The sequence below is a fragment of the Mauremys mutica genome, chromosome 2 (genome assembly GCF_020497125.1).
Source record: "Mauremys mutica isolate MM-2020 ecotype Southern chromosome 2, ASM2049712v1, whole genome shotgun sequence".
Classification (NCBI taxonomy): Eukaryota; Metazoa; Chordata; order Testudines; family Geoemydidae; genus Mauremys; species Mauremys mutica.
This window is the reverse complement of record NC_059073.1, coordinates 235045751-235063297: the sequence shown is the minus strand read 5'-3', so window position 1 is coordinate 235063297 and position 17547 is coordinate 235045751. Positions and strand designations below refer to the sequence as shown.

The following is a 17547-nucleotide window of genomic DNA, read 5'->3' as shown; positions in this document are numbered from 1 at the left end:
CTTTAATAACTTTCAAAACCTTTTAAAGACTATCATACTAGAAGAGGCTAGGTTAGTTTATTTTACTGAAATCCAGGTACAGCAGATAGTTACATAGCACAGTACAGCACATGGTCTCAATAATGCCTCATTTTTAAAAGCTTTGAACAATTTAGGTCCTGTCTGCCTCCCTGAACTCATTTTTTATACCTTTTTCCACTCAACCCTTTCTCCTTTTGCTTTCCCAAGCCATACAAATAATTGTCCCCTTTGTGACCTCTTCTCCATGTCTTCCCTGCAGCCTCTTTATGCCTGAAATGATATAGTTTGGCCCATATTATTATGATTAGTTATTTGAATTACTGCTATTTATTTGTCTTGTGGTAATGCCTTGGAGCCCCAGTCATGAACCAAAACCCCATTGTAATAGGCACTGTGCAAACACAGAACAAATCACTTGAGAGAAAACATCGCCTGCATGTGAATTTGATTTCATTGTGAATTTCAATGTAAATGTTCACATCAATAGTTCTTCAGGGTAGGACCTTGTCCTTGTACAAAGCCTAACTCATGTTTGTTACTACATAAGCAGTAATAAGGAACAAAGCCTTTTGCCTCAAATGCACAGAATTATTAACCACTGGAAAATATATTTTTGAGTGCAATACAGCAGGTTTTGATAGAGCTCTTATACAAATATTTCTCGTTTGTATAATCTAAAGCAGAAATATATTGCTCCATCACTAGCACATCATCTAATAGGTAGGGTATGGTTTTTGTGTTAAGGTTTTTGAAGACCATTGAAAGAGCGCTGGCCTGTGGAGACACCATCCTAATTGAAAACTTGAATGAAACAGTCGACCCAGTACTTGATCCCTTACTTGGAAGAAACACAATTAAAAAAGGGAAGTAAGTATTCTTGAGCAATCAGGATTTTTGCCTGGGAGTTGCTGCCAAGGTCACTATATATTTTTCTTTTTCTTACCTTCTCATCATAACTTTCTATGCAGCATTTTTGTTTTGTTTTTTAACAAACTGGTGATGAGTAAATATCAAATAATGGGGCATCTGGATGTCGTTAGATCAGCACCCAAAAGTTCATATGCACATCAGAATGTAAAACCACCAATGCCATCCCAATCTTCAAAACCTCTCTGGAAATATTATGACCAGACTTTCTTGTGGGATTTCTCATGCTTTGTTTTCTAGCCTTAGCTAGAAACTAGAAGTGCAGAGACGTGCAAAATTAGGGAAAGGTAAACAAATTTCTTCGAACCTCAGCAAAAATTTGCTTTATTTTTAGAATAGTACTTGCTATTTTAAATGCCTCCAATGTTTATTAAATTCTTTATAGTTAAATATACAACACAAAGTAAATTTATTCCTGATTACTCACAAATTATAAGGATTTAATAAACCAGGATAGATACACAAAGGGGTTCTATAACAAATTTATTTATGATAAAATGTTGCAGCCTGATCTAAAATCCATTGAAGTCAATTAGAGTCTTTCTACTGACTTCAAAGGGCTTTGACTAAGGAACTAATTGATAGCCCCTTCCTGGCAGTGGAAATTAATACACACTTGTACCTCTAGACATGGGCCGTCCATGATCAGAGATGACGCACATTGGTGGGACTATGCTGTACCTGTTTTATGGCTGAATAAAAATGTCAGTCTCCAATGCTTTGTAGCATTTTTCATAAGAATTTCAATTAGTATTTTATGAGTATTAAGATTTTAAAATAAATTTATAGCACATCAGCAGCTGCTGCAATTAAATTGGAGAGTAATTTTGATTTTGGTTACATCAGTGTAAACCTGGAGTAAATCTTTTCAGTTGATTGATCTTTTCAGCTGAAATATGGCAATGTGATCTCTGGTCAAATACAAATTTTCATTTTTACAGGCTGTGAAAAATCTCTTCAAAGGTTTTGAATTCTGCAAGAGTGAAACAAATAGCAAGAGTTTGTTTCCCCTCGATACTCGGCTAAATGTGCCCTGGGTTCTTTGAGGCCTTCCTGGATAGCCACCAGAGTCAGGCAGAAGGGACCATAGTTTTATATGTCCCTCAAGCAGATGAGGCCGAGTGAAATATTCTTGTTTTATTAGTGATTTGATTACTCACACAACAGAAAATTAGTGGGAGGCAAAATACTGCTATTTGTGTTTGCTGAAAAAACAAACAAACCGCCCATTTTTTGGCAGGTAACCCAAATTTTCTCCTTATTTGTCAAAGTTTCACATAAAAGCTATGGAGTGTACACAAGTTCAGCTTCTTGAACACATCACTTGTTCAGGCCTAACACCATTTTATGCAAGACACAGCATTGCCCTGCACCTTACCCTCTTGAAATGTTTCATTTTCATTACATTTTAGGACGTAGCTAAAGAGTCTCAAACAACTGCTCTACTCTTCCCCAACTATCTCTACCCACTGCATTCTTGGTTAGATGATGATCATTAGTTACTATTTTTCAATCCACAAAGGTTTGCTAGATACCTCACGATATAGATAAGATAACACAAGGACTGATTCTGCTTGCACATACACCAATGTAAATCTCAAATAATTCTATTAAGTCCTAGTTACGCTGGTATAAAACGAGTGTGATTAGAATCAAGTCCCATGGTCCTGAAAGTCTTACTATCTAATTTCAGACACGATGTAACAAACAGGGTTATAAAATAGTGGGGAGGAGTTGAGGTGGAAAGGGCAGGGGTCACAGCAATATAATTATACAGTAATTCAGCAAAGGCTTGCGCACAGCATGATGGAGCAATATATATAAACACTAGTCAATTTAATATTTAGTAATCAGTGTGTTTAAGTGTTCTTTGCAGGAATGACTAAAAGGTCATCCAGTTAACATTTCAAAGACATTACACACAATGAATCATGGAAGATGTGCCATATTTACCTCTTGCGGCAGTGGAACTATGCAGACCTCCCCTAGCAAACAAGCAAAGTTTTCAGCATTCTGTTTTTTAGTAGTTTTGTCAGGCATTTGTTTTTTCCTCCTAATAAAGAAAGACTAGAAAGATGTTTGTGATAGATATGGTGTAGTCCAACAGTTGAAGTTCATTAATAATTGGAATGTTGTAGAGTATGAAGTAATGAATACTAATTACTCCTTTCATGTCTGACAGCACCCTGCAGACCAATACATCAGCCTAGACTTTAATTTGGTTCTAGTAATGGTTTCATCAATAGTACATTAATTCTGTGTTTGAAAAGATATACAGTTGAACCTGACCCACACAGTAGATACCACTGTCATAAAATCGCCACATACTGACAACAGCTAGATAATTAGAAATAATTAAATCCACTGAGCTTCAGACAATCCTAATTTTAAGTAAAATATGTCTTATGATATCAATCGACAGAAAGCATAGCTGGGAAGATATATCAACTCGTAGTCCTTCCAAAGCAAATTTATTAGCTTACATATTTAAAAACTTGCTGATTTGTGAAGCAACTTCATAAAATTATATTCCCTCATAGTTAACTGAGGTTATTTTTTAGGTTAAATCCTGTACGGTCACTCTATAAGTAACATACCATAATACCAATTTGGTGGTGGTGTTTCTGAATGAAGACTGCTGTCAAAATTCTCAGTTTTAGAGAACCTCATATATATAATCTTCTCATACAACATGAGTGACTGCAGTGGGAGCGGTGGGTATTTGGCATCTTTGAAAACCAGGCTTACTATCTTTAGGCACCTACGCTTTAAAATGTTGGCCGTGCAAATGTATTTGCTGCCTAACAAACACCTTAACAGGGAGTATGTACTGGATTGTGATCTCCTTTTCACAAAAAAGTTTGGGGTATTATGAAGTACAAATTGTACTTTGAGATGTTTTCAGGTTTGATTGTGCATATAGTTGCAGCATTAGTCTGATAACATTGTGTCCATGCATGACTGTTATGTATTCTTTAGGAAACAGCACGACAATTAACTGAGTTTCTATTCAGGAATAGCTTTCATTTCCTTGAACATCTTGCCAGCTGTGCAACTTTCAGGCAGAATTTTTTTCCACAAAACTAGTTTGATAAACTTGTACAGTCTGCCTGCTGAGATTGCTAAGTAACAGCTTCAGTCTACATCTGATTCGTTCAGCTTTGCTTTCTGCATTAGTTGCTGGACTTCACAAGTGTGAGGCAGAAGCTTTTAATTTAAACAGCAGGGCTTGAAATAAAGCTTTTTATAAATCAATTAAAAGGTGGTCCCGTTTCCCATCCCCCCACAAAGTAGGAAAATATTGTTTCCCTTGCTTTCTTGTTCAAAAATCTATCTAACACCTCTCCTTATCTTGTCTGGGCCGCTCTGAAATGCAGTAGTAGTAGGAGTCTGACGTATTTTATACAATTTAGAGGCACAGTTCTTTAATGGGAACTATCCATCTTGAAATAATACAGGAGGTCAGACTAGATGATCTAGTGGTCCCTTCTGGCCTTAAATACTATAAATCTATGAAATACAAATCTTTTAATTTTAAATAGTCAAACTATTTACTAAAAAAGCTGTGGCTCAACTTTCAAGATGGATCAGAGATTCTCACCTTTTTTCATACAATGAGGCCATATTCATCCACTCAAGACTTCCTCCTAAGTCTCTTCTCCTAGGGTCTTGGGTGTTCTCCTGCCTTTTCTCCCAGACAACATACCTGCAGGGGAAGAGCTGTTCCTTTGCTAAATGGTTTAGCCATGGCCATTAATCCTCAGGATGTGAAGTTTCAGCCTCCAGATTGTTCAGAATATCTTCCAATGCAGGGAATTGCCTTCCATAAAGTGGCTCTCTTTGAGTGTGTCATCAAAACTTTCTCTGTTCTTGGTCCTTCAGTGCAGGAGCCATTCATTCCTTTCACCTGAGATTGGAAGAAAAAATGAGGTGTTGCTTTGGGTGTCAGGTCCTGAGAGAGAGAGAGACAGAACAGAGATGATTTCGCTGGTTCTCTTGGTGGTCTCTGTGTTCTCAAACCCAATCAATCTCATACTGGGCTGGCCCTGGAAACTCCCCTTATTCCATATCTACTCTCCCAAAGATTAATTCCTTTTGTCCACCTCTGGTGCCTCAAACTAATGCACGTAAACTGAATGAAACTGCTTTTTAGATTAAGGCTTCTTCTCTGAAGTTGCTGAGTAGCAAGCAGCAGAAAAGTTGAAGCTGATGAGAGCTCCTTGGTATTTTTGAAAATCAAGTCACTTATTTAGGTACACAATTATAAATTTAGGCACCTAACTTGAAGCTCCTATTTCTGAAAATGTTGGCTTTTGTGCCTACTCATCAGCTATATCCATTGTTCTTAGACCCATCAGAAGACAGGAGTTTAGTTCAAATCCTTACATTTGAAAAGACCACCTTGGCTTAACCACGAGATCTGGCAAGATCTAAAAAATAAAAAGGAGTCATATAAAAAATGGAAACTAGGACAGATTACAAAGGATGAATATAGGCAAACAACACAGGAATGCAGGGGCAAGATTAGAAAGGCAAAGGCACAAAATGAGTTCAAACTAGCGATGGGAATAAAGGAAAACAAAAAGACTTTTTATCAATACATTAGAAGCAAGAGGAAGACCAAGGACAGGGTAGGCCCACTGCTCAGTGAGGAGGGAGAAACAGTAACAGGAAACTTTGAAATGGCAGAGATGCTTAATGACTTCTTTGTTTCGGTCTTCACTGAGAAGTCTGAAGGAATGCCTAACATAGTGAATGCTTATGGGAAGGGGGTAGGTTTAGAAGATAAAATAAAAAAAGACCAAGTTAAAAATCACTTAGAAAAGTTAGATGCCTGCAAGTCACCAGGGCCTGATGAAATGCATCCTAGAATACTCAAGGAGCTAATAGAGGAGGTATCTGAGCCTCTAGCTATTATCTTTGGAAAATCATGGGAGACAGGAGAGATTCTAGAAGACTGGAAAAGGGCAAATATAGTGCCCATCTATAAAAAGGGAAATAAAAACAACCTAGGGAACTACAGACCAGTTAGTTTAACTTCTGTGCCAGGGAAGATAATGGAGCAAGTAATTAAGGAAATCATCTGCAAATACTTGGAAGGTGGTAAGGTGATAGGGAATAGCCAGCATGGATTTGTAAAGAACAAATCGTGTCAAACCAATCTGATAGCTTTCTTTGATAGGATAATGAGCCTTGTGGATAAGGGAGAAGCGGTGGATGTGGTATACCTAGACTTTAGTAAGCCATTTGATACGGTCTCGCATGATATTCTTATCGATAAACTAGGCAAATACAATTTAGATGAGGCTACTATAAGGTGGGTGCATAACTGGCTGGATAACCGTACTCAGAGAGTAGTTATTAATGGTTCCCAATCCTGCTGGAAAGGTATAACAAGTGGGGTTCCGCAGGGGTCTGTTTTGGGACCGGCTCTGTTCAATATCTTCATCAACGACTTAGATATTGGCATAGAAAGTACGTTTATTAAGTTTGCAGATGATACCAAACTGGGAGGGATTGCAACTGCTTTGGAGGACAGGGTCATAATTCAAAATGATCTGGACAAATTGGAGAAATGGTCTGAGGTAAACAAGATGAAGTTTAACAAAGACAAATGCGAAGTGCTGCACTTAAGAAGGAAAAATCAGTTTCACACATACAAAATGGGAAGAGACTGTCTAGGAAGGAGTACAGCAGAAAGGGATCTAGGGGTTATAGTGGACCACAAGCTAAATATGAGTCAACAGTGTGATGCTGTTGCAAAAAAAAGCAAACATGATTCTGGGATGCATTAACAGGTGTGTTGTGAGCAAGACACGAGAAGTCATTCTTCCGTTCTACTCTGCGCTGGTTAGGCCTCAACTGGAGTATTGTGTCCAGTTCTGGGCACCGCATTTCAAGAAAGATGTGGAGAAATTGGAGAGGGTCCAGAGAAGAGCAACAAGAATGATTAAAGGTCTAGAGAACATGACCTGTGAAGAAAGGCTGAAAGAATTGGGTTTGTTTAGTTTGGAAAAGAGAAGACTGAGAAGGAACATGATAGCAGTTTTCAGGTATCTAAAAGGGTGTCATCAGGAGGAGGGAGAAAACTTGTTCACCTTAGCCTTTAAGGATAGAACAAGAAGCAATGGGCTTAAACTGAAGCAAGGGAGGTTTAGGTTGGACATTAAGAAAAAGTTCCTAACTGTCAGGGTGGTTAAACCCTGGAATAAATTGCCTAGGGAGATTGTGGAATCTCCATCTCTGGAGTTATTTAAGAGTAGGTTAGATAAATGTCTATCAGGGATGGTCTAGACAGTATGAGGACTCGATGACCTCTCGAGGTCCCTTCCAGTCCTAGAATCTATTAATCTATTCCAAGATTCTTAAAACAAACCAAAACAAAACACCACCACCAACAAAACATTGTTGCAAAGACCTTGCTATTTTCTTGGTGTTACAGTGCTTTGGGATTAAACGCTGGGACATGTATCTCTCACTTTATTTTGAGGTAGCCCTTTGGGCTGTGGTAATTTCTATTATAAAAGTGGGGGTAATCTATCATTGTTTCATTTTTCTCTGAAAGCCTCTAACTAGAAGGAAGTGGAGGTTCTGCAGCTTATATATCAAGCTTGTTTTAAAGGTCTTCTGCCATGTTCTCTGGCAGAAGGAGACTTAATGCCGCCTGTTCCGATTGTCTCAGTTGGTAGGATGGGAGATGAAAAGACTATATGTGAAGGAATTACCAAAAGTAACCCTTTGTAGTGATTCCTGTACAGATGAGTCTTGTACTACCTCTCCATTCAGAATTCCACTCGTAGCGCTTACACACATTATATTATTTCATACTCCAGAATTAATTTCTAGATAGATACAATTCATGGAAACAATGAAATGATTCTGTTGTGTGTTTTCCCGTCCCTCTGGTTAACATCATTGTTGCTCATATTCTTTGAACCACGAGAGAGCAATAACAAAACATTTATTTTTCCCAAATCTGCAACTAACAAAAAAAGTCAGCATAGCTGCAGTTATAAAACCCACTGAGTCATTATGTAGTTTTTGCCTTTCATAGATGATAACCACACAAATGGATAATTTATTACTTCTGTGAATTGAGAACTCATAAAAGAATACTTCTGTACAAGAATCCAGGGCTCATTTAACAGCCAGACTTCATTTCATTTCTATAAGGTAGTATTGTTCCCTTGATAGTCTCCCCACTGACAAAACTAACTGATGTACTCCTCTGTCAGAGACCTGGTTCCAACACCTGTATGCCTGTGTATATGTATGTTGCGCTGAGGTCAAAATTATCCTCTTAGTTGTGCTCAGCTGTGTTCAGGTCTGATGTTTTGCTCTCTGTATCAGTTTAGAATTCCACATTAGGAGCTTAACATGTGTTGCAAGAACACAGTATCAGAGCTGAAATCTGCCTTGCTGACCTGAGAAGTGAATTTTATCCTTAGGTATTAAATCCCACCCAAAAAATGATAAACTGGATGCTGGATCCTTTTTAGTACAGTTTTATGTAGGATTTGGTTAATTTTATTTTAAAATCCAGGCCATTTATATACAGGTGCCTAAATAAGAATTTAGGAACCTAATTTCATGCTGCCAGGTTTCAAAAGTTTGGCTAGAGTTGATATGCTTTTTGCAGGTCAACCAGGTTCACAATCTGCCATTATTCAGAGGCCTTTTTTCCTCTGATTCTCTAACGTTAAGCTCAACGGCAGTTTGACTGAGCTAATTGCTGCTGTGTGCAGGATACCACCTCCCTGTTGTTCAATCTCATTTGTATTTTTCCACTTCATGGTGCTATGGAAAAGAGGTAAAATAATAAGAGACCAAAGACTACAGAACATTAATTTTTGTTTTTCAAAACTGTGCTATAAAATAAGAGGGCTAGGTCAATGCTATCTTATCTCCAAGTCTCAACTTGATGCTTTAGTAAGGTCTCCTGGTAACAGTAGCACCACAGCATAGTGCATGCTGGGACATTATAGTAAGATCAGAGCCAGCAAGCAATGCCTTACTTAAGGGATCTTAAGTGGAATAAAAGATACGTTTCAAATCACTCACTCTATGCAGCATGTGACCTAGTAATTAATTTGTTTTGAACAAAACATTTTGTCGGCCACCTTAAAAATTCCTCTTTTGTTCCTCATTCGACAGCCCTTTGTCTCTTCCTGTCATTTGTCAGTTTACCATAACCATGTATTTCTGTTTGTTTGTTTGTGTTAGCCTTTATAGCTGGAATATTTAAAAGATGCTAAAGAAAACAATTGTAAGAACGCACACAGTTCATGTAAGAATTATTTGAGAGCTTATCCAAGTTCATGGTAAGGAGCAAGGACACAAGGTTACCTCTGAACCGTGAACTCTTCTATCCTGCAACCTGTTTCATTGCCAATAAGCCATAAGTGTATGCTGCTATATGAGCAAGTGAACCTATTGAAATGAAAAGGATGAAATGGTGGGTGAGAGTTTAAACTTCATTTGCTTTAGGTGAATTTTATCATCCTCATGTTGTGTCTCAAACTGCAAGTATTGAGCATTTGGTTTGTGTCTGTTTTCTGTGGCATTAAACTTGTATAGTACTGGTCTTATGTAATGTAGGATATTTGTGAATTGCTTTATTCAGTACTGTTCCCATCACTTTGCATGTTAACTATTGTCAGGTATATCAAGATTGAAGACAAAGAATGTGAGTTCAACAAGAATTTCCGTCTGATCCTTCACACGAAGCTTGCTAACCCTCACTATCAGCCAGAATTACAGGCTCAGACCACCCTCATTAATTTCACTGTCACAAGGGATGGGCTAGAAGAGCAGCTGTTGTCTGAGGTTGTTAGTGTTGAAAGACCTGAGTTAGAAAAACTTAAGGTGAGACCACCTTTTGACCAGTCGGCTTCTGTTCCTCAGGGTCTAAGGCCAGCATTAATATACCCATTTGAATCTACTGAGCAGTGATTGTCAATAACTTCTATATCAAGTAGATACCGAGAGGTGCATGAATCAATTGCTGGAGTCCCACTGAGTTCTCAACTCTGCAAGTTGTGGAGTTTTGTTCTAACATAAAGTACCGCTAGAATTTATATATCACGATCTTATTACTATTTTTCTTTCTGCTCTTCCATTTTCACCATGTCTGTGAATGGTGAAATGGATTAACCCCGTTTAGTGTATTTTGTGAGTCAATGGCCTTGAGCCAATAAGCAAAAACTAAATTTCATGCCAACCTATAAGAGGCTATGACTGCACTAGTAGGCTTTAGGGCATTGGTTTAATTGTACTAAGAATATATTCTTGCTATTTGTGCAATGCAGAAATGTATTTATGGCAATAATAACACATTTTACAGTAATTTATGAACAGAAATATTTTTATAAATGGTTGAAAAGGGGTCTTGATTAGATTTGTTGTATGATTACTGGATGTTAAATGAAAGATTAAAAATATATAGGTGAAAAATTAAAAATAAAAGTACTTCATATTGCTATAGCACATTTCTTCTAAAGATCTTGAAACACTTTGCAGACTCAAATGAGTCAAGCCTCACAACACCAGTAGGAAGTTGAGACTATTTTACCCATTTACAGAAGAGTAAACTGTGGTACAGATGTTAAATTACTTGTCAAGGAACAGAGCTGGGAACATAGTCCTGAAAACTTCTGAGCCAGATTCTCCCTTGCATCTGAGCTCTGCTTGGGGCAGAGTTGTGGGGAAAGCTGTCGGGGATGCAGTTGTGCTTCCCTGATCATCTGAGTTATTTTCTGCCAGCCTCATGGTCCAGTAGAGTGCCCCTAGTAAGGGACCATATGCTGATTGGGTGTTCCCCTAAGGGATCATAAACCAATGGATGATCAAGGTACCAGAGCAGACCTCTGCCATGCTTTATCTGCTAGAGCCTGCATGCTGAGGTGAGGGGGAAGTGGCTAATGCAAGAGATGGCTCCATCAGCTTTACAGGGGAATTTCCTCTGCTGGGGAATTCTCCACTTGCCAGTTATGACCAGATCCTGCTCACTTCGTGCAACCTTGAGAAGAATACGGTGGTTAGAGCAGAATCAAGAATCAAGCCAGGTTCTTGGTGCCGTGCTTTCATGTTTGACCATGCTCAGGGCCACCCAGAGGATTCAGGGGGCCTGGGACAAAGCGGGGGAGCTGCGGTGCTTGTACTCACCTGGCGGTGGTCCGGGTCTTCGGCGGTATTTCGGTGGCGGGGGGCCCTTCAGTCGCTCCGTGTCTTCGGCAGCACTGAAGGGACCCCCCCGCCGCTGAAATGCCACTGAAGACCCGGACCACTGCCAGGCCAGGGCTCGCGGGGCCCAGGGCAAATTGCCCCACTTGCCCCCTCCCGGCAGCCCTGACCATGCTTTCCTCCTGACTGGTTGCTATAATTGTAACATACTTTTTCGTTAGAATAGAAGATACCATCTCTTTTTCAGAAACAAAACTGAAATAGAGTGATGTGACAGAATGGAGAATAAAGGCCATAGAGTCTGCAAAACAAAGGGTCATCCTTTGCTGCTGTTATTTAAGTCTAAATTTTTCATTCCCCTTATTAGTCTCTCCTGACCAAGCAACAGAATGATTTCAAGATTGAGCTGAAGCACCTGGAGGATGATCTTTTGCTTCGTCTGTCAGCTGCTGAGGGTAGTTTCTTGGGTGACACGGAACTGGTAGAGAAACTTGAATCAACAAAGTCTACAGCGGCAGAAATAGAGCACAAGGCAGTAACAATTTCTGTTCTTTTATTAGTTTTAAAAGTTACCTGTAAAATTCAAATTATTAATTTCATATTTTAAAATGAGGGGTTTTTAGAATTATCCACAAGTAGACTTTGCTTTGTTTTAATGTTGCTGTCATGCTTAGTTGTTTGGTAAACGCTTTATATGCAACGACTATATTAGTGGCATGTGACTGGTCACATAAATCACATGGTATAATTTTTGCTCTCTGGTTGCATGGCTGAAACTTCATAAACAGGAAGAGCACTAGTGGCATGAATTGTGATTAAACATATTTGTCACAAATGAATATGGGTACTCTCAAAAAGAACTGCCATTCCCTAACATTGAAGTGAATGGAAGGTCAATATGTATGAAAGCTCATGGAAATGCAAAGGGATATGAATGTGGCAGAATCCAAAATCATTTCAAAATCTAAGAAACCTGCTTTCAAGTAATTTTTCTCACTATTTGCCTCCTCTGAGACTAATTAACAGACTAGCTAGAGATGATAAGAACGGCCATACTAGGTCAGACTAATAGTCCATCTAACCCAGTATCCTGTCTTCTAACAGTGGCCAATGCCAGGTGTTTCGGAAGGAATGAACAGAACAGGCAATCTTCAAGTGATCCATCCCCTGTCGCCCACTCCCAGCTTCTGGCAAATCAGAGGCTATGGACACCCAAAGCATGGGGTTGCATCCCTGACCATCTTGGCTAATCGCCATTGATGGACCTATCCTCCATGAATTGATCTAATTCTTTTTTGAACCCTGCTATAGTTTTGGCCTTCACAACATCCCTTCACAATGAGTTCCACAGGTTGTGTGTTGTGTAAAGAAGTACTTCCTTTTGTTTGTTATAAACTTGCTGCTCATTAATTTCATTGGGTGACCACTGGTTCTTGTGCAATGTGAAGAAGTAAATAACACTTCCTTATTCTCTTTCTTCACACCATTCACAATTTTATAGACCTCTGTCATATCCCCAGTTAGTTGTCTCTTTTCCAAGCTAAAAAGTCCCAGTCTTTTTAGTCTCTCCTCATATGGAAGCTGTTCCATACCTTTAATAATTTTTGTTGCCCTTCCCTGGACCTTTTCCAATTCTAATATATGTTTTTTGAGATGGAGTGACCAGAACTGAATGTAGTATGCAAAGTGAGGGTGTACCTTGGATTTATATAGTGGCATTATGATATTTTCTGTCTTATCTATTCCTTTCCTAATGGTTCCTAACATTCAATTAGCTTTTTATTCTGCTGCTTCATATTGAGCAGATGTTTTCAGAGAACTATCCACAATCATTCCAAGATCTCCTTTTTCGAATGTTAACAGCTAATTTAGATCCCATCATTTTATATGTATGATAAGAACATAAGAACATAAGAAAGGCCGTACCGGGTCAGACCAAAGGTCCATCTAGCCCAGTATCTGTCCACCGACAGTGGCCAATGCCAGGTGCCCCTGAGGGAGTGAACCTAACAGCCAATGATCAAGTGATCTCTCTCCTGCCATCCATCTCCATCCTCTGACGAACAGAGGCTAGGGACACCATTCTTACCCATCCTGGCTAATAGCCATTTATGGACTTAGCCACCATGAATTTATCCAGTCCCCTTTTAAACATTGTTATAGTCCTAGCCTTCACAACCTCCTCAGGTAAGGAGTTCCACAAGTTGACTGTGCGCTGCGTGAAGAAGAACTTCCTTTTATTTGTTTTAAACCTGCTGCCTATTAATTTCATTTGGTGACCCCTAGTTCTTGTATTATGGGAATAAGTAAATAACTTTTCCTTATCCGCTTTCTCAACATCACTCATGATTTTATATACCTCTATCATGTCCCCCCTTAGTCTTCTCTTTTCCAAACTGAAGAGTCCTAGCCTCTTTAATCTTTCCTCGTATGGGACCCTCTCCAAACCCCTACTCATTTTAGTTGCTCTTTTCTGAACCTTTTCTAGTGCTAGAATATCTTTTTTGAGGTGAGGAGACCACATCTGTACACAGTATTCGAGATGTGGGCGTACCATGGATTTATATAAGGGCAATAATATATTCTCAGTCTTATTCTCTATCCCCTTTTTAATGATTCCTAACATCCTGTTTGCTTTTTTGACCGCCTCTGCACACTGCGTGGACATCTTTAGAGAAGTATCCACGATAACTCCAAGATCTTTTTCCTGACTCGTTGTAGCTAAATTAGGCCCCATCATGTTGTATGTATAGTTGGGGTTATTTTTTCCAATGTGCATTACTTTACATTTATCCACATTAAATTTCATTTGCCATTTTGTTGCCCAATCACTTAGTTTTGTGAGATCTTTTTGAAGTTCTTCACAATCTGCTTTGGTCTTAACTATCTTGAGTAGTTTAGTATCATCTGCAAACTTTGCCACCTCACTGTTTACCCCTTTCTCCAGATCATTTATGAATAAATTGAATAGGATTGGTCCTAGGACTGACCCTTGGGGATCACCACTAGTTACCCCTCTCCATTCTGAGAATTTACCATTAATTCCTACCCTTTGTTCCCTGTCCTTTAACCAGTTCTCAATCCATGAAAGGACCTTTCCTTTTATCCCATGACAGCTTAATTTACATAAGAGCCTTTGGTGAGGGACCTTGTCAAAGGCTTTCTGGAAATCTAAGTACACTATGTCCACCGGATCCCCCTGATTGGGATTATGTTTTCCAATGTGCATTACTTTGCACTTATCAACGCTGAATTACATCGATCATTTTGTTGCCCAGTCACCCAGTTTTGTGAGATCCCTTTGCAAATCTTCATAGTCTGCTTGGTACTTAATTATCTTGAGTAATTTTGCATTATCTGCAAATTTTGCCACCTTGCTGTTTACCCCTTTTTCTAATCATGTATGAATGTGTTGAACAGAACTGGTCCCAGTACAGGTTCCTGAGGGACACCAGTACTCATCTCTCACCACTCTGAAAACTGACTATTTATTCTTATCCTTTGTTTCCTGTCTTTTAACTTGTTACTGATCCATAAGAGGACCTTCCCTCTTATCCCATGACTGCTTACTTTGGTTAAGAACCTTTGGTGAGGGACCTTGTCAAAGGCTTTCTGAAAGTCCAAATAAATTTTATCCACTGGATCTCCCATGTCCACATGTTTGTTGACACCCCACCACCACCACCACCACTCAAAGAATTTTAATAGATTGGTGAGGCATTATTTCCCTTTACAAAAGCTGTGTTGACTCTGCCCACAAATTGTGTTCATTTATGTGTCTGATAATTCTAGGGGATTTTTTTAACTATAGTTTCAAGCAATTTGCTTGGTACTGAAGTTAGGATTACCAGCCTATAATTGCCAGGATCGCCTCTGGAGCCCTTTTTAAAAATTTGTGTCATATTAGCTATCCTCCAGTCATCTGGTACAGAACCTGATTTAAATGATCAATTACATCCCACAGTTAGTAGTTCTGCAATTTCATATTTGAGTTCCTTCAGAATTCTTGGGTGAATGCCATCTGGTCCTGGTGATGTACTATTGTTTAATTTATTAGTTTGTTCCAAAACCACCTCTATTGATATCTCAATTTGTGACAGTTCCTCAGATGTCACCAAAAAAGAATGGCCCAGGTGTGGGAATCTCCCTCACATCCTCTGCAGTGAAGACTGATGCAAATAATTCATTTGGCTTCTCCGCAATGGCCTTATCTTCCTTGAGTGCTCCTTTAGCACGTCGATCGTCCAGTGGCCCCACTGATTGTTTGGCAGGCTTTCTTCTTCTGATGTACTTTACCAAAAATCGTTGTTAGTTTTTAAGTCTTTTGTTAGTTGCTCTTCAGATTCTTTTTTTGACTGCCTAATTATACTTTTACACTTGACTTGCCAGAGTTTAGGCTCCATTCTATTTTCCTCAGTAGGATTTTACTTCCAGTTTTTAACCATGCCTTTTACTTTGTTGTTTAGTCATGGTGACACTTTTCGGTCCTCTTCCTATGTTTTTTTAATTTGGGGTATACGTTTCATTTGAGCCTCTATTATGATGTTTTTTTAAAAAGTTTCCATGCAGCTTGCAGGCATTTCACTTTTGTGACTGTACTTCTAATTTCTGTTTAACTAGCTTCCTTATTTTTGTGTTGTTCCCTTTCCTAAATGCTACTGTGGTGGGCTTCTTTGGTGTTCCCCCCGCAACAAGGATTTAATTATGCTATGGTTGCTATTACCAGGCAGTTTAGCTATATTCATCTCTGGGACCAGATCCTGTGCTGCACTTAGGACTAAATCAAGAATTGCCTCTCCCCTTGTGAGTTTCAGGATTAGCTGCCCCAAAAAGCAGTCACTTATGGTGTCAAGAAACTTTATCTCTGCTTCTAGTCCTGAGGTGACGTGTACCCATTCGTTACGGGAATAGTTGAAATCTCCCATTATTATTAGAGATGCTATAAAAATAGAAAACACAGTCTCCCAGAGCATTTCATAATCACCATCACTGTCCTGCTCAGGTAGTTGGTAGTATTTTCCTACTGCTATATTCCTATTATTCAAGCATGGAATTTCTATCCATAGAGATTCTGTGGTACAATTTGATTCATTGAAGATTTGACTCTATTCCTTCTTTCACATATAATGCCACTCTTCCACCGGCACAACCTACTCTGTCATTCCTATATATTTTGTACCCTGGTATTACCATATCCTATTGATTATCATCAAGCCACCAAGTTTCTGTGTTGCATATTATATCAATATCCTCATTTAATACCAGGCACTCAACTTCACCCACCTTAGCATGATGATGGGCTTGACTAATAAGTTACTTAATAAAATAAAGGCAAGTTTATAGTATTGCCATGCAACCAACCTTTCTGCATCAAGAAAACAAATTTAAAACTCACACCACTGACATAATAACTTCTCTTAAACTGCTGTTTTAAAATTATAGTAATGAAGATCAAATCAAATCTGATTTCTAGCCAGCAAGCCTGGAGCGAGGTGTCCAATTTAATTCTACCTTTGCCAAACAGTTTTTATTGTTTCAGATATGTCAGCTGTATCCATGTTGTATTTCTCACTTTGCGGTGTTAAGAATTTGTCAATTACATATATGTGACTTAGGCTATGTCTGCACTTAAAATGCTACAGCTGCACAGCTGTAGCGCTTCAGTGTAAACACTACAGTGATGGGAGAGAGGGGAGTAATCCATCTTCCCAAGAGGTGATAACTAGATTGATGGAAGAAGTCTTCTGTTGACCTAGCACTGTCTACACCAGGGGTTAGGTCGGCTTAACTACGTCTCTTAGGGGTATGGATTTTTCACACTCCTGAGAGACGTATCTATACCTATGTAACTTTTCACTTTAGATCAGCCCTTAATTATTCAGATCAGTGTAACAGTTATAATAGATTTTAAAATGAACTAGGTAATTATCATCTTACAGGTAGCTGAAGCAAAAGAAAATGAAGTTAAAATTAATGAGGCCCGAGAGCATTACAGGCCAGCGGCTTTGAGAGCGTCTCTTCTTTACTTTGTCGTTAATGATCTGGGCAAAATCAACCCCATCTATCAGTTCTCACTGAAGGTAAAGCTTTATTTCTGGTGTGATACAAAAGACCAAGCATGGGGGTTTGATTACAGCAATTAGCAACCATTTATATTTGTATCAGCTATTAATATTTGCTACTTAAGGGGTGTTTGTGTGTGTGTGAATGAGGGTTGTGCATTTTCCCACCAATTCCTCACAATATTGAACTTCCCAATAATCTCTCTTTTGTCAGATGTTTACATTATTTTTGTTAAATCTTCCTGCAAGGCCAAATGAATAGTGAGATTTGAAGCATTCACTAAACAATGTATTACAATAAATATACTAAAAAGTGACTGGCTGAGGACGGAAAGTCTACTTCCTTGAAACCACC

General features: G+C 38.9%; 1 protein-coding gene across 1 annotated transcript in view; it reads left to right on the top strand.

Moving 5' to 3' along the window:
* Positions 1 to 17547, top strand: part of DNAH11 (dynein axonemal heavy chain 11) — a 305959-nt gene that overhangs the window by 251884 nt on the left and 36528 nt on the right. The window contains exons 65-68 of the mRNA XM_045004937.1: positions 766 to 888; positions 9609 to 9813; positions 11498 to 11662; positions 17070 to 17210. Coding sequence (XP_044860872.1) covers positions 766 to 888; positions 9609 to 9813; positions 11498 to 11662; positions 17070 to 17210 — 634 coding nt within the window. The remainder of the gene's footprint in view (positions 1 to 765; positions 889 to 9608; positions 9814 to 11497; positions 11663 to 17069; positions 17211 to 17547) is intronic.